The sequence below is a fragment of the Lithobates pipiens genome, unplaced genomic scaffold, assembly GCF_037356315.1.
Source record: "Lithobates pipiens isolate NorthernLeopardFrog02 unplaced genomic scaffold, aLitPip1_a1.2 Scaffold_23, whole genome shotgun sequence".
NCBI lineage: Eukaryota > Metazoa > Chordata > Amphibia > Anura > Ranidae > Lithobates > Lithobates pipiens.
Window position 1 is genome coordinate 22,056,881 of NW_027507785.1, and position 24,793 is coordinate 22,081,673.

The 24,793-nt window shown below is 43.4% G+C and overlaps 1 protein-coding gene across 2 annotated transcripts in view; it reads right to left on the bottom strand.

Moving 5' to 3' along the window:
• Positions 1-24,793, bottom strand: part of APBB1 (amyloid beta precursor protein binding family B member 1) — a 67,922-nt gene that overhangs the window by 17,458 nt on the left and 25,671 nt on the right. For both annotated transcript variants that reach the window (XM_077451295.1, XM_077451296.1), the window contains 9 exons: positions 20,810-20,910; positions 20,577-20,634; positions 19,899-20,024; positions 18,386-18,513; positions 16,217-16,331; positions 6,618-6,702; positions 3,376-3,459; positions 1,632-1,744; positions 128-304 (listed from right to left, as the gene is read on the bottom strand). In XM_077451295.1, the coding sequence (XP_077307421.1) occupies positions 128-304; positions 1,632-1,744; positions 3,376-3,459; positions 6,618-6,702; positions 16,217-16,331; positions 18,386-18,513; positions 19,899-20,024; positions 20,577-20,634; positions 20,810-20,910 (987 nt within the window). The remainder of the gene's footprint in view (positions 1-127; positions 305-1,631; positions 1,745-3,375; positions 3,460-6,617; positions 6,703-16,216; positions 16,332-18,385; positions 18,514-19,898; positions 20,025-20,576; positions 20,635-20,809; positions 20,911-24,793) is intronic.

A 24,793-nucleotide genomic window follows, 5' to 3' on the forward strand; every position in this document is an offset into this window, starting at 1 on the left:
CTGCACAGGAGAGCCTCCCTGTAGCACTAAAACTGCTCTAAAACCGCTATAGGACGGATGGCAAGTGGTTATAAATGAGGCCCATATGGATGTTTAGGAAATATTATAAAATAAGCCTCAGTCTTACCATGCAGGCAGCCTGTACCGCCTCCGACAGGTGAGCTGCATTGGGTTCACACCAGAACATGTGGCACACAAATATTCCAGAAGCCTCCGCCATGATGAAGGCGAACGTGTGAACGTCACGTCCGACACCCATAAAAGACAGGAAACGAACACGGCACTCGGTGATCGTTTCTTCGCTCTGGAAGGACAAAAAAAAGGAGATGGTTAGGGAAATGACAGATACAGCTGACCCAAAATGCCCTACTAGGGATAGAGCCTTGCTTCTTTGATGGTGGACCATGATCATCATCTTAGCCCAGGGTTTATCAAACTAGTCTCCAGGGGCCATCGACAGGTCATGTTTTCAGAACCAAGCCTTTGCCGCTGTACCGATCAGCTCCTATATTGTCAAAAGTATTGGTACACCTGCATTTACATGCACATGAACTTTAATGGCACATCGGTCTTCGTTCGTAGGGTTCAATATTGAGTTGGCCCACCCTTTACAGCTATAACAGCTTCAACTCTTCTGGGAAGGCTGCCCACAAGGTTTAGGAGTGTATTTATGGGAATGTTTAACCATTCTTCCAGTAGTGCAAATGCGAGTTCAGGCACTGATGTTGAATGAGAAGACCTGGCTCGCAGTCTCTGTTCAAATGCATCCCCAAAGGTGTTCTATCGGGTTGAGGCCAGGACTCTGTGCAGGGCAGTCAAGTTCCTCCCCCCACAAACTCGCTCATCCATGTCTTTATAGACCTTGCTTTGTGCACTGGTGCGCAGTCATGTTGGAACAGGAAGGGGTCATCCCCAAACTGTTCCCACAAAGTTGGGAGCATGAAATTGTCCAAAATGTCTTGGTATGCTGACACCTTAAAAGGTTCCATTCACTGGAACTAAGGGGTCAAGCCCAACCCCTGAAAAACAACCCCACACCATAATCCCCCCTCCACCAAATGATTTGGACCAGTGCACAAAGCAAGGTCCATAAAGACTTGGATGAGTGAGTTTGGGGTGGAGGAACTTGACTGGCCTTCACAGAGTCCTGACCTTAACCCGATAGAACACCTTTGGGATGAATTAAAGCAGAGACTCTGAGCCAGGCCTTCTTATCCAACATCAGTGCCTGACCTCACAAAATCCCCTTATGGAAGAATGGTCAAACATTCCCATAGACACACTCCTAAACCTTGTGGACGGCCTTACCAGAAGAGTTGAATGTCTTACAGCTGCAAAGGTTGGGCCAACTCAATATTAAACCTTACGGACTAAGACTGGGATGCCCTTTCATGTGTGTGTGTGTGTGTGTGTAAAAAGACAGGTGTCCCAATACTTTTGACAATATAGTGTATCTAGCCGTGTGCCTCTGAGCCAATCAACTCCCTCACTGAGGAAGCTTGACAGGCTCAGAGAGGCATGCAGACAGTAGAGGAATTGAGGGCCACAGCCAAAGAGCCAGATGAGGCTCTGGGGCCACAAATTTGCTGTAGCATTAGTCCTCACGCTCAGACATTTTCCTGTCCACACACCTGTTGATGTAAGACGGTAACAGTTGCTGATGCCACGTTCACAATGACGGGGACCCAGCTGGATCTATCTGTGCTCAGCGCTGTCTGCAGGTTGTTGTTTATCACATCCATTCCTGGAAGGCAAAAGGAGAAATAAAGATCAGATAGAGCTTGGATTGCATAGTCTCGCTGATTTTCTAACATTTCTTTGTTAATAATAAAAATAAACTTAAAAAAAAAAAAAAAAGGAAGTGGCGAGGATCTTGCTCGTGTGTCTGGATGAGAAAACTGGACAAACAGAATTCAATTCTATGGGCCAATAATTCCACTTTGTTTTCCCTCAGCGTTCCCTGTGAGTCAAAGGATGAATGATCTATTGCCTTTCACATGGGCAGTAAAAACAGGCAGCTCAGCCTCAGTTTCCCCTAGCCAAATTCCTAAGCGAAGAGGAGGTGTAGTAAGTATTGATCTGCACCACTTGACCTCCAGAGGATTTACCCCCCTTCATGACCAGGTCATTTTTTTTGCAATATGGCACTGCGTTACTTTAAGGCCCCATTCACACCTGAGCGTAGCGTTTTCAGGCAGAAAGTCGCGCGATTTTTTACAGGTCAAAAGGTCACCAATGTAAAAAGCAGAAAAGCTCACATCTGCCTAAAAGAAAAGTTCCAAAACTTGTTTGAGCTTCAGGCGTTTTGGAGTGGAGATGTGAACCATCTCCATAGAGAATAATTGTTTTTTTTTTCCCCTCCAGCATTTTGTAGCTTCAGACTTCAAGCTACAAAACGCTCAGGTGTGAATGGGACCTTCCTGTGCGGTCGTGTGACGCTGTACCCAAATAAAATGTATGTCCTCACAAATACAGCTTCCTTTTGGTGGTATTTGATCTCACCTCAGATTTTTTTTTTTTTTTCAAAACCTACAATTTTGAAAAAAAAAAAATAAAATACAAATTACTTTCTGCTATAAAACATATCCAATAGAAATAATGTAAATCATTTTTTTTTTCCATAAATTTAGGCCAATATGTATTCTGCTACATATTTTTGGTTAAAAAAATCCCAATAATTGTATATTGATTGATTTGCACAAAAGTTATAGCATCTACAAACTATGGGATATTTTTATGTATTTTCTTTTTTTTTGTTACGAATAATGGTGGCGATGAGGGACTTAGTGGGACTGCGATATTGCAGCAGACAATTTGAAAACTGACACTTGATAACCAGTGACATTAATACAGTGATCAGTGCTAAAAATATGCACTGTCACTGTACTGACATTGGCTGGGAAGGGGTTAACATCAGTGGTGATCAAAGCTGTGTGCCTAGCCAGTGTTTATGCACTGTGTGGGAGGCGCTTTTACTAGGGGAAGGCATGGATCCATGCCAGTTTTCCAGGAACACAAGATCACAGCCTTCCCTACTGACAGAATGGCAATCTGCCTTGTTTACATAGCAGTTTAACTAACTGCTATAGGGTGGACCTGAACTAGTTAATGTTGATTCTTGAACACCTCAGTGCACTGTGTGGAAATGCATGCTGAACACATGAAGCATACTACAGGTATCAGACCAGTATTTGAGGGAGTAGCCCTGCCGAGAATTAAAGACAGATACACAGCCTGGAGCGTTCTACATGTTATCAGACCAGTCACCAATGGTGTGTTTATGTCAGGGGGGAGAATCACTGGTATAAAAACTGCTGAGCCATATCACAGAATCAATGGCAACCAGGAAGGGTCAAACAGGGCCATGCCACTTACCTACAGGCCTGGTGACGTGAACATTGCCCAGATAGTACACCTGGAAGCCCTGAACCTGTTCATTCTTTGGGGCTGGAAATTCAACTGAAAGAGAAGGAAAAGGTGATCAGAAGAGGATAACTATAGGTGCATGTGGATTGAACTGACAATTAAGATAATTATGTTTGTCAAGAACACGGCAAGAACATCCTGCAGAAAGATTAACAATGAGGCCTTCCTGCTCATATTATCCATGAAGGAAAACAGTACAAGTACAGAAGACACGGGAGAGCTACAGAGCAGACACGGGAGAGCTACAGAGCAGACACGGGAGAGCTACAGAGCAGACACGGGAGAGCTACAGAGCAGACACGGGAGTAAAGGGCCAACACAGGTACAGGGGGAATGCAGTGGCATCACAGAGCAGACACAGGGCCATCACAGAGCAGACACAGGGGGGATATAGAGCTATCACAGAGCAGACACAGGAGAGATACAACGGCATCACAGAGCAGACACAGTAGGAGTATAGGGTCATCACGCAGCAGAAACAGGTGTAGAGCAACATCTCAGAGAAAGAACAGATGATCACAGAGCAGACAGGATCACAACAGCATCACAGAACTGACACAGAAGAAGGAGTACAGGGCCATCACAGGGCAGACACAGAAGGAGTACAGGGCCATCACAGAACTGACACAGAAGAAGGAGTACAGGGCCATCACAGGGCAGACACAGAAGAAGGAGTACAGGGCCATCACAGAACTGACACAGAAGGAGTACAGGGCCATCACAGGGCAGACACAGAAGAAGGAGTACAGGGCCATCACAGGGCAGACACAGAAGAAGGAGTACAGGGCCATCACAGAACTGACACAGAAGGAGTACAGGGCCATCACAGAACTGACACAGAAGGAGTACAGGGCCATCACAGAACTGACACAGAAGGAGTACAGGGCCATCACAGAACTGACACAGAAGGAGTACAGGGCCATCACAGAACTGACACAGAAGGAGTACAGGGCCATCACAGAACTGACACAGAAGGAGTACAGGGCCATCACAGAACTGACACAGAAGGAGTACAGGGCCATCACAGGGCAGACACAGAAGGAGTACAGGGCCATCACAGGGCAGACACAGAAGGAGTACAGGGCCATCACAGGGCAGACACAGAAGGAGTACAGGGCCATCACAGGGCAGACACAGAAGGAGTACAGGGCCATCACAGGGCAGACACAGGAGTACAGGGACATCACAGGGCAGACACAGGAGTACAGGGACATCACAGGGCAGACACAGGAGTACAGGGCCATCACAGGGCAGACACAGGAGTACAGGGCCATCACAGGGCAGACACAGAAGGAGTAAAGCATCACGAACAAAGGAAGCGGCACTGCGCTAGCACAAAGCAGACTAGAGGTCGACTGATATGGGTTTTTCTCTGGCCGATGCCGATATTTAGAAATCGCCGTGGCCGATATATTAATGCCGTTTTTTTGGGCCGATTATTTTTTTTTTCCCTTCATCTCATAAAATCTAACAGACACCTTTCACACTGGGGTGTTTTTCAGGCGCTTTTCGGCTAAAAATAGCGCCTGTAAAGTACCTGCAAAACGGCTCCCCTGCAGTCTGTGTGCTTCACACTGAGGCGATGCGCTGGCAGGACGTTAAAAAAAAAAAAGTCCTGCAAGCAGCATGTTTGGAGTGGTATATACCACTCCTCCACCACTCCTGCCCATTGAAATGAATGGGCACCGCTGCCGAAGCACCTGCAATGCGATTTGGCAGCGGCGATTGGCGGGCACATTTAACCCCTTCCTCGGCCGCTAGCTGGATTATAAGTGCCCTGCTAGCAGCCGAATAACGCCGCTAAAACTGGCAGCGTTTTACCGTCAACGCCTGCCCGCTCTAGTGTGAAAGCAGCCTTAAGTGATACAGAAAATGTCTTACATTTATTAAACAAAACAAACACCAATCAGTTCACTTGTATGTATGATTTAGATATATATATATATATATATATATATATATATATATATATATATATATATATATATATATATATATATATATATATATATATATATATATATATATATATATATATATACACACAAAAACAGGTAATCAAAACTTTTGGATGAAAAAAAAAATGGACTAACTTTACCGTTTTATTTATTTTTTTAAATCAGTGCATTTGTTTCCCCAAAAAAATTGTGTTTGAAAGACCGCTGCGCAAATACCGTGTGACATAAAATATTGCAACAACCGCTATTTTATTCCCTAGGATCTCTGCTAAAAAAATATATATATATAAGTTTTGCGGGTTCCAAGTGATTTTCTAGCAGAAAATACAGGATTTTTATTTGTAAGCATCAAGTGTCAGAAAAGATTTTTGTAAATGGTTAAACAACTTCTACACACTGAGTTGAATTCATTCAGAAGTGGAAACATTGTATCTCTTTGCTCTTTTCTTGGCAAACTGCCCAGAGAGGAGGAAAGTCGCTTCACTGATGTCTTCAGGCAACTTACATTGACTTCTATTACTGAAGTCATTTGCAAGTCGCAATGATTCATCGGCCTTTTTTAACAGCACAATCGGCCGATGCCGATTAAAGAGGAAGTAAAGGCAGCTAAAAAAAAATTGCAACCTGCAAGGCAAAGGCATAATGAGCTAGTATGCATAGCATACTAGCTCATTATGAATACCTTACCTGAGAACGAAGCCCCCCGAAGCGGTCCTCCGTCTTCATGTTCACCGCTGCCATGTATCCCGGAGTGACTTCCGGGTCTCGCTGCTCTGGCGCTGTGATTCGCCGGAGCCGCGATGACGTCACTCCCGCGCATGCGCATGGGACGTGACACGAGCGGCATATTGCATATCTGCCCAGTGCGCCTGTGCACCGCTGTCTACGGCGCATGCGCCGTACACAGCGGTGCCCGTCTTCGGGCAAATATCTCCTAAACCGTATAGGTTTAGGAGATATTTCTTGGACCTTTAGGTAAGCCTTAATCTAGGCTTACCTGTAGGTCAAAGTGGTTTGTAAGGGTTTACAACCACTTTAAAAAACGCCAATTATCGGCCGACCTCTAAAGCAGACACAGGAGAACAGCATTGTCACAGAACTTCACCAAGAAAATGTGAATATTTAAAAGCAATGCAAGAAAAAAAACACTAAAATGCCAGTTGGATAGATGTAAAAACACATGTGCTTTCTAATGCAGAAGTGTGAATGAGGTCTGAGGCTGCAATGCGGCACCTTGGAAAGGAATGTCCACCATTCTCGAATGGTCCATGAAAAGTCCATCCACCAGTGAGCGTGTACTGCGCCTCTCAGACATAATCTATGGATAAACAAGACAGTGATGTGGATAATTATATATATAAATTGTACAATAGGTGTCACCGGCGAAAAAAACATTATTAAAAATACAAGGTCAGCTGCAGCTACAATTTCCCCACTAATTGCGGTGTATGGTATATCGGTAGGAATAAGAAGCTGCGCCAACCCCAACCTTTATATTTTTATCTAGTGCTCAATTATATCAACAAATAAAACTATAATAAATTATTATTTGTGTGATTAAAAAAAAAAAAAAAAAAACCTCATTCACTGCACAAAAGTTCCAGTGATATTTCTTCACAAAATAATCCCAAGTATCCAAATATAAATGTGTGTTTGAGCAATCCAAAGCTCGGGATTCAGCACCACCTTCAAAAGTGGTCACTCACCAGAAAGCAGTAACCAAAAAAGCCTCACCAAAGCCTGGTTCATTTGGTTCTCTATATAAATGTACCAAAATTTTCCCCAGTGGATGCAGCAATAATCTTTTCGTATATCTCCATCATTTAGTATTCATTGATTCTCATTCAAAACAAATGGCCATCATTGTGCAATATTACTTTATTTAGCTTAAAATTTTTTTTATCAAGTGTTCACTCTATGTATAGTATATATACACCTTTAGACCGGCGCGAAGTCTATCCAGCACTCCAAATAGAGCCTGTGCTTGGCGCTCCATCTCAGGAAGCCGGCATGTGATTTAAGCATCAATTTCGCTACTGTTCAAGGGCAGGATGTGACGTCAGTGTCGCTCAACTAGCCTCACCGCATTTCGCATAGATTATGGATTCCCGAGACGGAGCGGCGAGCACAGGTTCTATATGGAATGGCACTTGAAATGACACTTTGCTACAATGTAAAGTAGTGAGTGTACAGCTTGTATAACAGTGTAAATTTACTGTCCCCTGAAAATACCTTTATTAGCCATTAATGTCTAAACCGCTGGCAACAAAAGTGACTACACTTCTAAGTGAAAAGGTCCAAATTAGCCATTTTCCCTCCCTGGTGTCATGTGACTCGCTAGTGTTACAAAGTCTCAGGTGTGAATGGGGAGCAGGTGTGAAATTTGGGATTATCACTCTCACTCTCTCATACTGGTCACTGGAAGTTCAACATGGCACCTCATGGCAAAGAACTCTGAGGAAAAAAAAAAGAATTGTTGCTCTACATAAAGATGGCCCAGGCTATAAGAAGATTGCCGAGACCCTGAAACTGAGCTGCAGCATGGTGGCCAAGACCATACAGCAATATAACAGGAAAGGCTCCACTCAGAACAGGCCTCGTCATGGTCGACCAAAGAAGTTGAGGTCACATGCTCAGCGTCCTATCCAGAGGTTGTCTTTGGGAAATAGATGTATAAGTGGTGTCAGCATTGCTGCAGAGGTTGTAGGGGTGGGGGGGGTCAGCCTGTCAGTGCTCGGACCATACGTCGCACACTGCATTAAATTGGTCTGCATGGATGAAAGCCTCTTCTAAAGATGATGTGCAAAAAAAGCCCACAAACAGTTTGCTGAAGACAAGCACACTAAGGACATGGATTACTGGAACCATGTCCTGTGGTCCGATTAGACCAAGATAAACTTATTTGGTTCAGATGGTGTGAAGCGTGTGTGGCGGCAACCAGGTGAGGAGTACAAAGACAAGTGTGTCTTGCCTACAGTCAAGCATGGTGGTGGGAGTGTCATGGTCTGGGGCTGCATGAGTGCTGCCGGCACTGGGGAGATACAGTTCATTGAGGGAACAATGAATGCCAACATGTACTGTGACATACTGAAAGCGGTTTGGTACCTAAAAATGAAACTTCATATTATTAAAATCACCAGATTGAATACTTGCCTAAATGAACCCTAAAAAAAAAAAAATTATTCTTTACTTACCTTTTATTTCAGATGTTTCTGCTGACTTCCGGGTTGTCCTCCCATGGGAGTAGGCGTGGTTATCGTCCTCGCAATGCTCCCTGGGAAATTTCTAAGCTATTTCCCAAGAATCCATGGGGGGACAATGAAATTGCGAAATCTCGCGAGATTTCGTTAGGACGCCGGTCACGTGACAAGGGCGTGTCCGAATTTGCCATTTTTAAAGTGGGCAGGCAGCTGTATCTGCCATTACCACTGCTATCACTGAGCATGCGCGAGATGGAGCGGAGCATGCTGGGAGCCGAGCGTCATCGATATACAGGAAGTAAATGCCTGTGGGCTTCAGACGCCCACACTTAAAATGGAAAACGCCAGGGCACTTTTAAAAAAGTCATCCCGAGGAAAAGAATCGTCGCGCCGGGGGTAAAAAAAACGCCGGACGTGGATGCTAAGCGAAGGTAGCAGTCGCCCACCTGTGACACAGGTAAGAAAAAAAAAAAAAAAAAAAAAAAAAGAGCGGAATCCCGCTTGAAGCAGAGCATGATCCCCTCCCTTAGGGGACGGGGCCGCAGAGCTGTATTCCAACATGATAACGACCCCAAACACAGGGTAAAGGTGATGGACTGGCCAAGCATGTCTCCAGACCTAAACCATATTGAGCATCTGTGGGGCATCCTCAAATGGAAGATGGAGGAGCGCAAGGTCTCTAACATCCACCAGCTCTGTGATGTCGTCATGGAGGAGTGGAAGAGGATTCCAGTGGCGACCTGTGATGCTCTGGTGACCTCCATGCCCAGAAGGGTTAAGGCAGTGCTGGAAAATAATGGTGGCCACACAAAATATTGAAACTTTGGGCCCAATTTGGACATTTTCACTTAGGGGTGTACTCACTTTTGTTGCCGACGGTTTAGACATTAATGGCTGTGTGTTGAGTTATTTTGAGGGAACAGCAAATTTACACTGTTATACAAGCTGTACACTCCCTACTTTACATTGTAGCAACGTGTCATTTCTTCAGTGTTGTCACATGAAAAGATAGAAGAAAATATTTACAAAAAAGTGAGGGGTGTACTCACTTTTGTGAGATTATATTATTTGAAAAGAGACGCTGTCACCTGTCCATCCAGGGCCAAATTGACCATGCCTTCCGATAGCCCACCTCCCTCACTATAATGACCAATTTATGCTTCCCCACTGACTCCCCACAACAGAAGTCCAGCCTGAATTAAACCCCATTAGGGTACCACATAATGGGCCTATTGGAAAGACCCAAATGGGACTACAAAAGGGATATCTTTGTTTTACAACTTGTTACAACAAAAAAATAACTTTTCACAAAACTCCATCTTGAAAAAAAATGTAAAGTCGATCTCTCCTCCCCCCTCATGGAGGACCATTGGAAAAACTCAATTTTATCTTAGGTCAGCTACATACTGGGAAATTGCCCAAAAAATACGCCTTTGTTGGGATTATACACCCTACCCCAAAATTTAAAAAACTAGCTCAAATGAGTGCTGGCATGGTTGTGGCAAAGTGGGCACATTGCTCCACATGCTCTGGGAATGCCCCCATCTTTTAAGTTTCTGGAAAGGAGTTTTCTGCCTAATATCCACAACTACAGGAATTCTCAGGAAAGGTCCTGTTGAACAGGCTATTTATTCTCAGTTTACTGATCACTTTCCGCCAGCACTCAGACCAATAGTCATACATATTCTCCTGGCAGCTAGATAGTGACCAGGAAATGGAAATCTGATATGCCCCTAAATATTAGTGAAGTAACTAAGCAGGTAGATGAAACCTACAGATATGAGCAAATTATGTCTCTTAGAGAGGGAACACTCTCTAGAACTTTCCAGCTTCTACAGTGGGAGCCCTGGACCTCTCGCAGATCACATTGCTAAAAACAATACTGGTAATACGACAAATAAGCTTTAAAGAGGAAGTAAACCCTAATGGGTTTTACTTCCTGTTTCCCTGCAAAGGTAAAGCACAATGGGCATCACATAGTAGCCCATTATGTGTCACTTACCTGACAGGAGCCAGCGATGTGACCGATGTCCCCTCTTCCACGAATCGTCCATGTTCACTCCGGGTATCGCAGCTCCGGCACTGTGATTAGCCGGAGCCACAATGATGTCACTCCCACGCAGGAGCCGCCACTAACGGCATGAATGCCGTTAGCAGCGGCACGCTGAGTGCACCTGCGCGCCGCTGTCTACGGTGCACTGTCTTTTGCAAATATCTCCTAAATCGTGTAGGATATATTTCTTGCACCTACAGGTAAACCTTAATCTAGGCTTATCTGTAGGTAAAAGTGGTTGTAATGGGTTTACAACCACTTTAAGAACAAGTTTTGGTAGTGAGTACCCGCGTTATGCTTTTGTATTCTATTGCTTTTATTTTTTTTAAGATTACAGTCTCTCAGTTTATACATACAATGCTAGAATTGCAGTTAATTGTATATACATTTATGCGGTTTCCTAACACATTCCACATGGAATAAAGCCTTTGATTCCTTGCTATAAAAGTTATGATATATAAAAACAAAAATATCTGCGCTAATGAATGATAGCAACACAGTTGAAAACAAATCTCCTCCCCCCCCCCCAAAAAAAATGGATCCTACGCCTTTAAATCATGTTATATGACACAGTGCATGTCCTGTGCTCATTTGGCCCCCTATAACACCTAAAAAACCTGGCTGACCCAGCCAGTTTCTCCCCACCCCTCTTTAAACTGACTACGGTGTATCATGGCTGCTGACCCCTGACACCATGGTCAGTTTACGTGCCTCTCTCTGCGTGTGTGTGTGTGTGTGTGTGTGTGTGTGTGTGTGTGTGTGTGTGTGTGTGTGTGTGTGTGTGTGTGTGTGTGTGTGTGCCGCCCCTCCCCCCTCCTGCTGCTGCTGCTGCTGCTCTCATAACACTAACCTGTGTACACCATCAGCACTGACTCCTATTGCAGTGTCCCCCTCTGGGAATATTTTATAAATGCTGTAAATACCCAATTTAAGAGCCGATATTGTGATCACATGACCAGCCAGCTCTATCCTCCTCCCCTCCAGACTGACATCAGCAGAGGAATCTCAGCCTCTTCCACTGCATCTCTCAGAGGAGGAAAGTCATGTGATTATACTCTCGGCTGTGAAATTAGGTATTCGCAGCATTTATTTTTATAAATCTCACACAGAGGGGGATACTACAAATAGGAGGCAGTGCTGATGGTGTATACAGGTTAGAGTGGCTTAACAACCACTTTAATAAAAAGTCCCAATATTGAGAAAATATAACATTGTAATAAAAAAGTCCAATAGTTTGTAGATCCACACAAAGGAAAGTGCTGGGAAGAATCCATCACCAAGAAGGGAAAGGTCACACTGACTCTTACCCCAATGAGTGGACTACTTAATCAAAAGCAGTCATACACGCTTGAAAATCCTCCCCTTAGATTTCACCATACACATAGGGAGATAGATTGCATGAACACCAATAGGATCCTCCTTAGACTCTCGTCACATCAGGACATCATGTAAATACTAGGTATAAAAAACTTCATTGTGCAGCATTACTGACAAGTATATTTATTACAAGTACAAGACATCAAAACAATGGAGAAGTAGAGAAAATAATTATATTTATTGAAAAACAAATGTATATAAGCATTAAAAATCATATAAAATGATAGTTTGTACAGTGAGCCCTTGTGCGTCTACGTGTTTCACCGTTGGGCTTCTTCAGGACACGATCAAAGTTTTGTAGACGCACAAGGGCACACTGTACAATCTATAATTTTATATGATTTTTAACGCTTGTGAACACTGTGTATATTATGTACATTTGTTTTTCAATAAATCATATAATTCTTTTCTCTACTTCTCCATCGTTTTGATGCCTTTAAAGTCCGATCCATGGTTACTTTTTTAAGTACCCTTTTTTGTTTCCTCTCCAATTCACAGATGTGGCAATGTGCATGCTCCCGCTCCCCTTTTGAATATTACATTTATTACGAGTACAGCAAAAGCCAGAATACTCAAACAATGCAGTAATAAGCGCATCTCAATCCAATAAAAACTATCAATGTTTCCATTCAGTGTGATGGCCGGCTGTCGAGCTTGGCAACGTCAGTGTAAACCTATGCTTCTGGTGACGGATTCTTCCCCAGCACTTTCCTTTGTGTGGTTAAGATATACCTTACAATGCAATATCTGTACTGACAATCGTTTTATATTGTGTTTCACTGTGTATTGTATGTTGAAAAATTCTTCAATACAAATCCATACAATGAGAAGTCCAGCCTGAGAAAGCTTGTGTGTCCAAATGTACCCAGTTGGAAGAGGTCACTGAACCCCCCCCCCCCCCCACCAAATAACAGCATTGGGGCCTGGCTTGCTCGGTCCAGAGCACTGTCATACTGGGGAAGTCTCATGCTCCCTATACCTGGAAGCTCTGTTTCATTACAACTGAACGAGGGCTCCAAAAAGAAAGGAGAGGCAGCGAGAGAGGGCAGACTGGTAAATTTTACTTGCTGGGGGTGGCAGTCATCTATCAGCAGACACTGCCACTTTACTCTGAATGCACATCACAGTGTTTGTATAAAGGAATAATGCTGCTGCGTGTGTAGATGAATGTTGAATTTTTTTAAAAAAGGGAACATTTGCTATGTTAAAAGGTAACATTTAGAAATGTTAACTGTGCCTACGCAGTGCCCTGAAAAAAAAATGCCTTTTGCCTTTAATTTCTCCCGATAGCAGTGCATTCCTGTTCTGTAGCTTTCTCTATACAGTGGACATAAAAAGTCTACACACCTCTGTTAAAATCTCGGGTTTCTGTGATGTAAAAAAAAAAAAAAAAAAAAAAAAAAAAAAAAAAGATTAATAATTTCAGAACTTTTTCCAACTTTTTTCTGACCTATAAACTGTACAACTCAGTTGAAAAACAAACTGAAATCTTTTACAGGGGGTGAAGTAAAAATAAAAAAAACGTGGTTCCATAAGCGTGCACACCTTCTTATAACTGAATGCGATTGCTTTATTCTGAACACAGCTACATCCCCAAACTCATGTTAAATAGGAGTCCATACACACCTGACATCAGTTAAAGTGGTTGTAAACACTTACAACACACTTTGACCTACAGGTAAGCCTAGATTAAGGCTTACCTGTAGGTCCAAGAAATATCTCCTGAACCTACACGGTTTAGGAGATATTAGCCGAAAGACAGGCACCGCTGTCTACGGCGCATGTGCCATAGACAGCGGCGCGCAGGCGCACTGAGCGCGGCACCCGTCAACGGCGATATGCCGCGTGTGGCGGCTCCCGTGCACATGCGCGGGAGTGACGTCATCGCGGCTTTGCCGAATGACAGCAGCGGAGCAGGAAGACCCACTGAGAAGATGGATGCGCCAAACTACACAGGACAGCGGCGACTTCGCTGGCTCCTGTGTCAGGTAAGTGACACATAATGGACTACTATGCGATGCATAGTAGTCCATTATGCTTTACCTTTGCAGGGAATGAAAGAGGAAGTAAACTTATCAGGGTTTACTTCCTCTTTAAAGTACCTCTGATTAACCTCAAATTTCAGCTGTTCTAGTAGGTCTTCCTCACATTTTCTAAGTCGCATCCTACAGCAAAAGCCATGGTCCAGAGAGTTTCGAAAGCATCAGAGGGATCTCATTGTTAAAAGGTATCAGTCAGGAGAAGGGTACAAGAGAATTTCCAAGGCATTCCATGGCATATACCATAGAACATAGCAAAGGCAATCATCAAGTGGAGAAAATGTCACAACAATGGCATTACCAAGAACTGGTCGCCCCTTCAAAATCAATGAGAAGACAAGAAGAAAACTGGTCAGGGAGGCTGCCAAGAGGCCTACAGCAACATAAAAGGAGCTGCAGAAATATCTGGAAACACAGTCTGTACGGTACATGTGACAACAATCTCCCGTATTCTTCATGTCTCTGGGCTATGGGGTAGAGTGGCAAGAAGGAGGCGTTTTTTATTTATTTTTTTACCAAGAAAAAAATCCTGGCTACGGGTACATTTTGCAAAAACACATCTAAAGTCTCCCAAAAGCATGTGAGAAAACGTGTTATGATCTGATAAAACCAAGGTTGAACTTTTTGGCCATAATTCCAAAAGATATGTTTGGCACAAAAACAACACTGCATGTCACCAAAAGAACACCACATCCACCGTGAAGCATGGTGGTGACAGCATCATGCTTTGGGGCTGTTTTTCTGCAGCTGGAACAAGGGTCTTAGTCAAGCTGAAGGCAATTATAAACAGTTCCAAATACCAGTCAATATTGGCACAAAAGCTGAATATGAATAGGAACTTCATCTTTCAGCATGACAATGACCCAAAACACAGATACAAATCAACAAAGGAATGGCATCACCAGAAGAAGATAAAAGTTTTGGAATGGCCCAGCCAGAGCCCAGACCTGAATCTCATTGAAAATCTGTGGGAGTGATCTGAAGAGTGATGTGCACAGGAGATGCCCTCGCAATCTGACAGATTTGGAGTGTTTTTTCAAAGTCATGATGTGCAATGCTGATAGACTCGTACCCAAAAAGACTGAGTGTTGTAATAAAATCAAAAAGGTGCTTCAACAAAGTATTAGTTTAAGGGTGTGCACACTTACGCAATCATATTAGTTTATTTTTAATTCCTTCCACCTAAAAGATTTCAGTTTGTTGTTCAAATGAGTTTTACAGTTTATAGGTCACATTAAATGTGGAAAAAGGTTTCATAGTTTCATAGTTAGTAAGGTTGAATAAAGACACCAGTCCATCCAGTTCAACCTGAGTGAGTGTCTACAATTGTCCCTATCCCTGTACATTGCACACTCACACCAGTCCCTACCCTCAAGGAGCCCACAATCCAAGGTCCCCATTCATATACTAGGGCCAATTTTGGACAGCAGCCAATTAACCTACCTGCATGTCTTTGGATTGTGGGAGGAAACCGGAGTACCCGGAGGAAACCCACGCAGGCACAGGGAGAACATGCAAATTCCAGGCAGGTAGTGTCGTGGTTGAGATTTAAATCAGCGACCCTTCTTACTGCTAGGTGAGAGTGCTAACCACTACACCACTGTGCTGTTTGAAATTATTTATCTTTGTCTCGGTTTTGTTTACATCACAGAAACCTGACATTTTAACAGAGTGTAGACTTTTTACATCCACTGTATCTAGAGGTCAAAATCGAATGCACTGCTGCCTATGATTGCTAGTCTCCACAAATTTGAAGTTCTCTGTGCTGGAGAAAGCTGTCCCTGAGGACCTGCAGTGCAAAGATCTCCTTGCTTCCATCTATTTTGTGAATCTGTGCTTTTGCCACTGCTGGTGCTTCTTGTTCATGATTCCATCAATTATCAGCTCAACAGCCATGTATATAAGGAAGCAAAACCCTGCTCCTCTACCAATATGGCTGCCTCCACCAGAGACACAGAGTATAACACATGGCAAGTCAGTAATGGGGAAAATATTAACTGCATGAAGACGACATATATTTATATAGGGAGCTTTTTAATTTTTATTATTATGAACTGTGGCTGGAATGCTACATAAGTGTGTTCTGTATGCTGCTTTCCCCCTCAAAAAAAAAAAAAAAAAAAAAAAAAAGCGAAAAAACACATTATATAAATTAAGACTTACACGGGAGCAGACCCCATGCAGACCGGTGGCAATGGCCTTGGCGGGGACCTCACATCGGAACACGTGACATTTTAGCAGCTGTGTCAGTTTGTCCCTGGCGACATAGGCAAAGTCCCTGCAATGAGGAAATGGCAGTATGAGGGGTGGAGTACAGAAGAGCTGAGTGATCAGGTATAAAACGAATCACCAGATATATACTGTACCTCTCTCTGTCCATCCGCAGCACAACCAGACAGAAAACACCATTAGTGAGGAAGAGACCGGCACACAATAATCAGTCTATTGTACAAGATTATTTGTAGATATTCCACAGAAAGGAATTCAGAAATGATGGCATATGGAAGGATACAGGACTTCCTCCAGTTAGAGGAAGAAAGGCCCTCTGACAGATGGTCAAGGAAAGTGTTATGTTAGTATAGAATAGATACCACATAGAGTCAGGTTTATATGATAATTTAAGACACTACAAGGTAAGGAAGTGTATAAAACGGCAGCAACCCATGGCAAAAACATGTCTCCAAGGAGGCGAAAATTATTAGGAAAACTAAACCTCTGTTTTAATGTGAACTGTCAGACAGGGTAACTCTTGTTTGTTGCAGGCTGGCTGGTGAGAGGGCTGTGATTTTTTTTTTTGTTGTTTTTTTTATAATGTTGTTAAGCCCCTTTTACACTTCTTCAGTGAACTGCGCTACAGCCAAACAGGCATATTACTGTGTGTTAAAACAACAAAGCGATGCAAGACTCCAGTCCTGGTGAAAGTGGTTAGATGTAGTACACCAAACCATAGTGTGGGCAATATACCCCTTGTTACTGGCAATCTTGTGTTTTGAGAACATAAACATGGAGGCTTCCATCTTTACCTAGTCTTCCTTCCGAGTTGGTTGACTCCAGCCGTTTGCATGGCCGAGCTGCTGCCACAGTCGCAGCTTGACACTCTGCATGTCACAGCATACTGTATGGCCATGAATGCACAACAACACTGCACATGCGTGGGCGACATCAACAGCCATTGCCAATTTGAATATCTCCTAAATGGTGCACGTTTAGGCGATATTCATTGTACCTACAAGTAAGCTTAACTGTAGCTACAAGTAAGCTTACAGGGGTTAACTACCACTTTAATGTGTTTTTTTTTTTCTCCAAAAGACTTTCTATACCATCATCTAATAATGTGGATTTCACCTTCATCAGTCCACTAAAAATGCCCTCCAGATGCCAAAGGCCTTCTAACTAAGACATCTTTATATCCATGTTAATCTACCTCTCCAATAAAGTCCTCCCTGTCTATGGGTTGTGGGTATATATAAACATGGTAATGCCACTGAAAGTACAAAAGATTTCATACCCATAGCAAGCAACACGTATACCAATAGTTACCATTAGAATATACAACACCAGATTCCTGCGATAGGAGTGTACAAGTTAAATTAATCCAAGGATCCCAAATTTGTTTACATTCTGTTGACTAACCTTGAAGCTCATAGGTAAGTTTGCACAACAGAAGTTTGCAACCAACCAGTTTCTGCTCAGCTAAAGAAGGAGAAAGTGGTCTCTTTCTTGTTCATGATCTTCTTAATACAGAAATACAGGATTCATAGGAGAGCGTTTACATATTTGGATAATGTGCCAAGTGGGCACGTTTTAGGCTAACATGTTAGGAAGCACTAAAGGCAGTTAAGATAAAGCTGTCTACCTTTATCCAAAAGTCCTGGGCATGCTGAGGTTGTTCGCATAGTGTGGAGGGTGTAGACCCAATTTATATAGCTTAATTGGGGTATAAGAGGTTGGTGAAATGATTCCAGGAGAATTACCATCTTTGCACAATAACATTGAGGACACCCAATAGATGTCCTCAACCTCCTGCAATATGAGGGTTGCACACAATTAGTTATGCCATTTATCTTTGGCTCTCTAATATCTAGATCTGAAGAAACTACTGGTTGCCACCTAGAATGTGGAAATCAGTTTGGTTCTATACGGACCTTCAACATTGATGCCCTCACTGTTCCTCCAGACTTTCTCCACTTTGGAGAACATGATCTACCACAGTTTCCTCTTACCTTTATTTCCATATACCTATATTACTTGTATTTCTAGGCCTTGGTAATAACTGCATCACCATGCGAGAAGACAGCTCTAATCATCATCAATCGTAAATTAAGTACTCACCTCCCATCATCCCGTCCCACACCCCACACTCGGATGCTGACAATAGGCTGGGAGTGGAGTAGGGTCTCTCCTGAGGAGTCATAGAGCTTCAGAGAATCCTCATCCAAGACCAGCAGCATGTCTTTCCCCTAAAATATAAGCAATTCGGTAAAACCTTCTAACCCACATCTCCTACATAATAACATCCTAATCGGCAGTATGAAGTTATATGAGAATTTACACTCACTGGTCACTTTATTAGGTTAACCCTGCTAATACCAGGTTGCTAGTATCCTTTTGCCTTCAGAACTTCCTTCATTCTTTGTGACATAGAGTCAACAAGGTGTTGAAAACATTCCTCAGAGATTTTGGTCCATAGTGACATGATAGCATGACGCAGTTACTGCAGATTTGTCGGCTGTACATCCATGATCCGAATTCCCCGTTCCACCACATCCCAAACGTGCTCTATTGGATCAGAACTGGTGACTGTGGAGGTCATTGGAAACCGTGACCCAATTGTCATGCTCAAGAAACCAGTAGCGAGATGATTGGAGCTTTGTGACATGGTGCATTATCCTGGTGGAAGGAGCTATCAGAAGATGGAGACACTGTAGTCATAAAAGGATGGACATGGTCAGAAACAATACTCAGTTCGGCTGTGGCATTTAAACAATGTTCAGGTGGTACCAAGAAAATATCTCCTACACCATTACACCACCATAAGCCTAAATTCTGTTGATACAAAGGAAGGATGGATCCATGCTTTCATGTTGTTTACACCAAATTCTGACCCTACCATCTGAATGTCGCAGCTGAAATAGAGACTCATCAGACCAGGCAATGTTTTCCCAATCTTCTATTGTCCAATTTTGGTGATCCTGTGTGAATTGTAGCCCGTTTCCTGTTTTTGGCTGACAGGAGTGGCACCCGGTGAGGTCTTCTGCTGCTGCAGCGCATCTGCTTCAAGGTTTGATGTGTTGTGCATTCAGAGATGGTTTTCTGCATACCTTGGTGGTAACGAGTGGTTAATTGAGTTACTGTTGCCTTTCTATCATCTGCAACCAGTCTGCCCATTCTTTGACCTCAACAAGGCATTTTCCTCCACATAACTGCAGCTCACTCTATATTTTCTCTTTTTCCCAGCATTCATTGTAAACCTGAGAGATGGTTGTGCTTGAAAATCCCAGTAGATCAGCAGTTTTTGAAATACTCAGACCAGCCACGTTCAAAATCACGTAAATCCCCTTTCTTCCCCATTTTGATGCTCAGTTTGAACTTCAGTAAGTCTTCACCATGTCTAGATGCCTAAATGCACGGATTTGCTGCCATGTGATTAGCTAATTAGCAATTTGTGTTACCAGGTATACTTAAAGTGGCCGGTGAGTGTATATTCTTATTTAGGCCCAAGAATAAAGTGGTTGTAAAGGCAGAAGGTTTTTTACCCCTCGAGAGAGGGCTAGAGAAGGAGAGTCAGGAGAGGGGGGAGAGTGGGGGCCCATTCTGAGCTACATACAGTAACAAGCAGAATTACCTGGGTCAGGCTCTGGTTGTGTAGTGACAACTGTCTGATGCAACTGTTTACAGCGACGCTGCTTCTTCCAGGAGCCAAATCCTCCTCTGTCATTTCCACCCACCCGAGAGAACGCACAGAAAATTTCTGAAATGCCCATCAAAAAGAAAGAATAAATAGGGATTGTTGTAATTTTCACTGCTGTAAATAAATTGTACGACTGACACCAAACCCTCTTACTTTCATTGATGGTTGTTACAGAACGAGAGAGCGAGCAATAGAGGGGAGAAGATAAGGTAGGAGAGCTAGAAGAACGAACACAACCCACTCCAGGTTAAAAATGGATGAATATGTATATAAACCCCCAATGAGCCAAATAATATCTATAAAATATGTGAAACACCAACAATCAAGAGGGAGAGATACAATTTATTTACGAGAGGGAGAGCGCGCGAGGGGGAGAGCGAGCGAGGGAGAGAGCGAGCGAGGGAGAGAGCGAGCGAGGGAGAGAGCGAGCGAGGGAGAGAGCGAGCGAGCGAGAGAGCGAGCGAGCGAGAGAGCGAGCGAGGGAGAGAGCGCGAGGGAGTGAGAGGGAGCGAGGGAGTGAGAGGGAGCGAGGGAGTGAGAGGGAGCGAGGGAGTGAGAGGGAGCGAGCGAGCGCGAGAGAGAGCGATCAGAGAACATTTAAAGCAGAGATACCTGTGGCTCAGGCTCTGAGCCCTGTACAGGCTCCTGTTCTTCTCCCGGATCGGCAGAACTGGAAATATTAAGAGGAACTAGTTATAAATAGAGGACATTTACTGGATTCTCCATCATACAGTCTATGATTGTTACTGAAACACCTCATTCATCAGCTACAGAAGAGGCAGACATTGCAGTTGCTCTATTAGCACACAGTTAATAAATAATGTGCTGAAAGCACCTGTCCTTACCATGGAGGGAACACGGACCTGAGACTCAGATCATTGATGTGGAAGGTCTCCTCCTCAGTGTCATTGTGGCTGTAATCTGACATCTGCTCCTGTGATGTCTCCTGCAGGAAATGTTCCACACTGGTCAGTAAATGAAGAGCGAGTCATCCATCAAAACACAACTGTCTTATCAGAAATGATCCCAATGCCGATCACATACAGGCCAATGTTGAGGAAGTTTAATCCACATTTTAAAATGGCAAAACAATCAAATGGATTAAAACCCAACATGGACATTTTCCATTGGTTTTAGAAAAAAAAAAAAAACACACTTGTGCCTTAGTGCCAATGTGCTCCAAACCCACTAGGGTCGGGGTCTTAAACTGGTGGCCCTCCAGCTGTTGCAAAACTACGTCTCTAAGTCCCATCCTGCCTCTACCTATGAGAGTCGTGCTTGTAACTGTCAGCCTTGCAATGCCTCATGGGACTTGTAGTTTCGCAACAGCTGGAGGGCCACGAGTTTGAGACCCCTGGACTAGGGCAACACAGCTCTGATGAGCACTGCTGTACACCATAACAAACAGCAAGACACCACAGTGCATTGTGCTAAGCTACATCAGGAAATACACACATTGCATACACATTTTTGTGTATTAGCAGAATGGCGTCCCCCACCTCCCGCTGCCCTCCGGTGCTTCTACTGACTCACCTCTTCCATCGGTGAGTCGGTCACAGGATCCGCCGGCCCCCGGATGATACCATAGAGATTTCCGGCAGACCAGATGGTCCCCAGAGTCTCCATGATCGTTCCGAGGCCGGGCGCGATGTTATGACGTCCCGCCCGGCCTCTGCATTCAAAAAAACGGTGCCACCTTGGCTGGCAAGCCGTGATAGTTTTTTTATTTTTTTATTTTAGGTTTCCCAGCCTAGGAGGTGAGATATGGGATCTTATTGACTTATCTCACTGTAAATAGGTCCGATCGTACCATATTCCTATTACAAGGGATGTTTACATATAGGAAAAAAAGTAATCAAATGTATTTATTTATTTTTAAGTGTCAAACTAAAAAATATAAAACAATTAAAAAAAAAAAATTAAAGTGCCCCTGTCCCCGTGAGCTCGTACGCAGAAGCGAACGCATACATAAGTCCCGCCCATATATGAAAACCGTGTGCAAACCACACATTTGAGGTATCGCTGCGAACATTAGAGCAAGAGCAATAATTCTAGCCCTAGACCTCCTCTGTAACACAAAACATGTAACCAGTAAAAAAATTTAAAGCATCGCCTATGGGGATTTTTAAATACTAAAGTTTGGCGCCATTCCACGAGCGAGTGCAATTTTGAAGCGTGACATGTTGGGTATTTATTTACTCTGCGTATCTTCATCTATCATATGCAAAAAAAAAAAAAATGGGCTAACTTTACTGTTTTTTTTGTTTTTGTTTTTAAGCATGAAACTGTTTTTTCTGAAATAAACGCATTCGAAAAATTGCTGTGCAAATACCATACGACATTGTATTCTCTAGGGTCTTTGCTAAAAAAACATATATAATGTTTGGGGGTTCTATGTAATTTTCTAGCAAAAAAATTATGAATTTTACATGTAGGAGAGAATGATCTGTGATGTACTTCAAAAGAAAAGGATTTTGCAGGTAAGCTGTTAGAAAAATCTTATTTTCTTTTATCGTACATCACGGGACACAGAGCCATAGTAATTACTATGTGGGATGTCCCAGAGCAATGCCAACTGAAGGGAGGGAGACACAACAAAAGTAGGGCACCATGAGATCAGAGGACTTATACTGCTGCCTGTAGTACACTGTGCCCAAAGGCGACATCTTCATGCCTTTTTACATCCACCTGAATCTGGTAAATGTATGGATTGAAGACAAAGTTGTGGCCTTGCAGGTTTGAGCCATGGAGGCTTGGTGATGCACTGCCCACGAAGCACTAACAGCCCTAGAGGAGTGCGTTTTGAATTGAAAGGGTAGAAACTCCCTCTTTAAACCATAAGCTAGAACGCTTATTTGTCAATCCATTTAGAATAGTAGATTTCCATGCTGCCTATCCTCTTTTAGGACCTTCAAGCAATACGAACAAAACATCTGTTTTCTGAATCTGAGCAGTTGTCTTTAAGTAGGCTGCTCTCACCACATCAAGAGAATATAGTGATTTTTCTTACATAGAACAGGGTTCTGGAAACAAAATGAAGATAGAACAATATCCCGGTTTAGCTAAAAACCTGATACTCTGGCTTGGTGTGCTCGGCGGAGGGTAGTCAGCTCCGGCACCATGGACACGGGGTAAGAGCCCGTCCAGGGAGGGGCCGCCGCTGGCTGTAGACATACGAGGGTCCTGGGCAATGGAAAAGAACCGTCGCATTTTTTTAAACCTATCATGGCTGAGAAAAAATATCTTTTTAGTAAAATAAACAAAGGGTGCAGTGTTGAAAACATTTGCAAACATTCCATGGCCTAGATGCTCACTCTGACCAGCCACCCTCTCTCAGGGGAGGATGCCATTTGTAGAGATGAGTAGGCTTTTCAGAGCTTGAGTGAGACCATTTTAGCTCTTTTAGGGGGTGTTTCAACTCCCCCTTCTGACCTTAATTAGCCCGATGCACAAAGCAGAGGTATTACCAGAAGAAATCACATCCATTGCTTGAGCAATAGTCCAGCCGCTGCCATTAATGCTCAGCCTGATGCAAATAGTAAATGTGTCAAACAGTTAATGCCTGTGTCTCCAAAACCTCTTTCACGCTCCTCTTTGCTCTTATTATGTCTCTCTGACAATTTTGCAGCCAACATAAATGAATTTTTTCAAAACACGCTCCCACGTTGGAGGACACCAACGCCACGATAAGAGGATGACTGTTTAGTTGAAACGCGTCGGGTGGACCCCCTTACAGACATCGCTACTTTCTGACTATGATATTACGATTGAATCAAATGTGAGTGCAATTTTATTATTACTTTTTAATAAATTGGATGTTAAAACGGTATCACGCTATGCTAGTTTTCTACTTCCATGGTCTTTGATACCTGAGCCCCCTATTTTCGTGGGATGAGCACTATAGGAGGATCGCTACGGATGATTTCATGACCTGAAGACTTGCGGGAGATTACATACTAGATGTACGATTATCTGGTTTGCTAACCTACAGGCCCATATGACTCGAGAGGCGTAAGCCTTCCTCTGAGTCCACGTCATTTGGTAAGCCTCCTCTCCCCTTCTTTATCACGGTGGTGGTGGTATTATTCTACACATCAGAAGTTGAATTTCACGTCACCTCAAGTTTGGAATTGTGATTGATATTACACATTTCAAGGACTGTTAGACGTTGACTTGATGGACTGTATATGTTAAATTAATTTTATTTACTTTAACCTTTTGTGTGCATGAGGTCCATGCACTCTTCCACCTGGAAGTAAGATCTCTTGATATACAACGGAATTTACACATATTTTCTTTTTTTGAAGTGCATGTAATTTTCTTTGCTTGAATTAGTGCCTTACTGGTTCATGTGGTTTGTTGCCACCTAAGCGCTACACTTTTTTGTTTTAATTAACGCCACGTTAAGCCCTGCCCCACCTCGCATCACGCCCCCCCCCCACCCCAGATCGGCTTGTGAGGGAGGGATGGCATGGAGGAGACCTGGAAGCCACCGTCGAGTAGGGGGCGGTGAAAGAAAACGGCATAGTTGCCAATCGTTTTCAGTTCTCCCTTATACTCAGCCTCATGAAGAGGCTAAGAGTTGAGCCCAGGTGGGGGTGTCTGAAGGAAGCAAAATCCCCCAAACTTACCGGAGGTCTGCCTGCTAGCCGGAGGGAAATAAAAGTGTGCTGCTTCTGTGACACAGTGTGATCTCTGAGCAAAGCATGAGAAGGTACGTGCTCTATACAGCCCTCAATGGTGACATTTAAGCATTACAACATTTACTTTAACCACTTGAGATCCGCGCTATAGTCAATTGATGGCTACAGCGCGGATTTCCTTTTCCG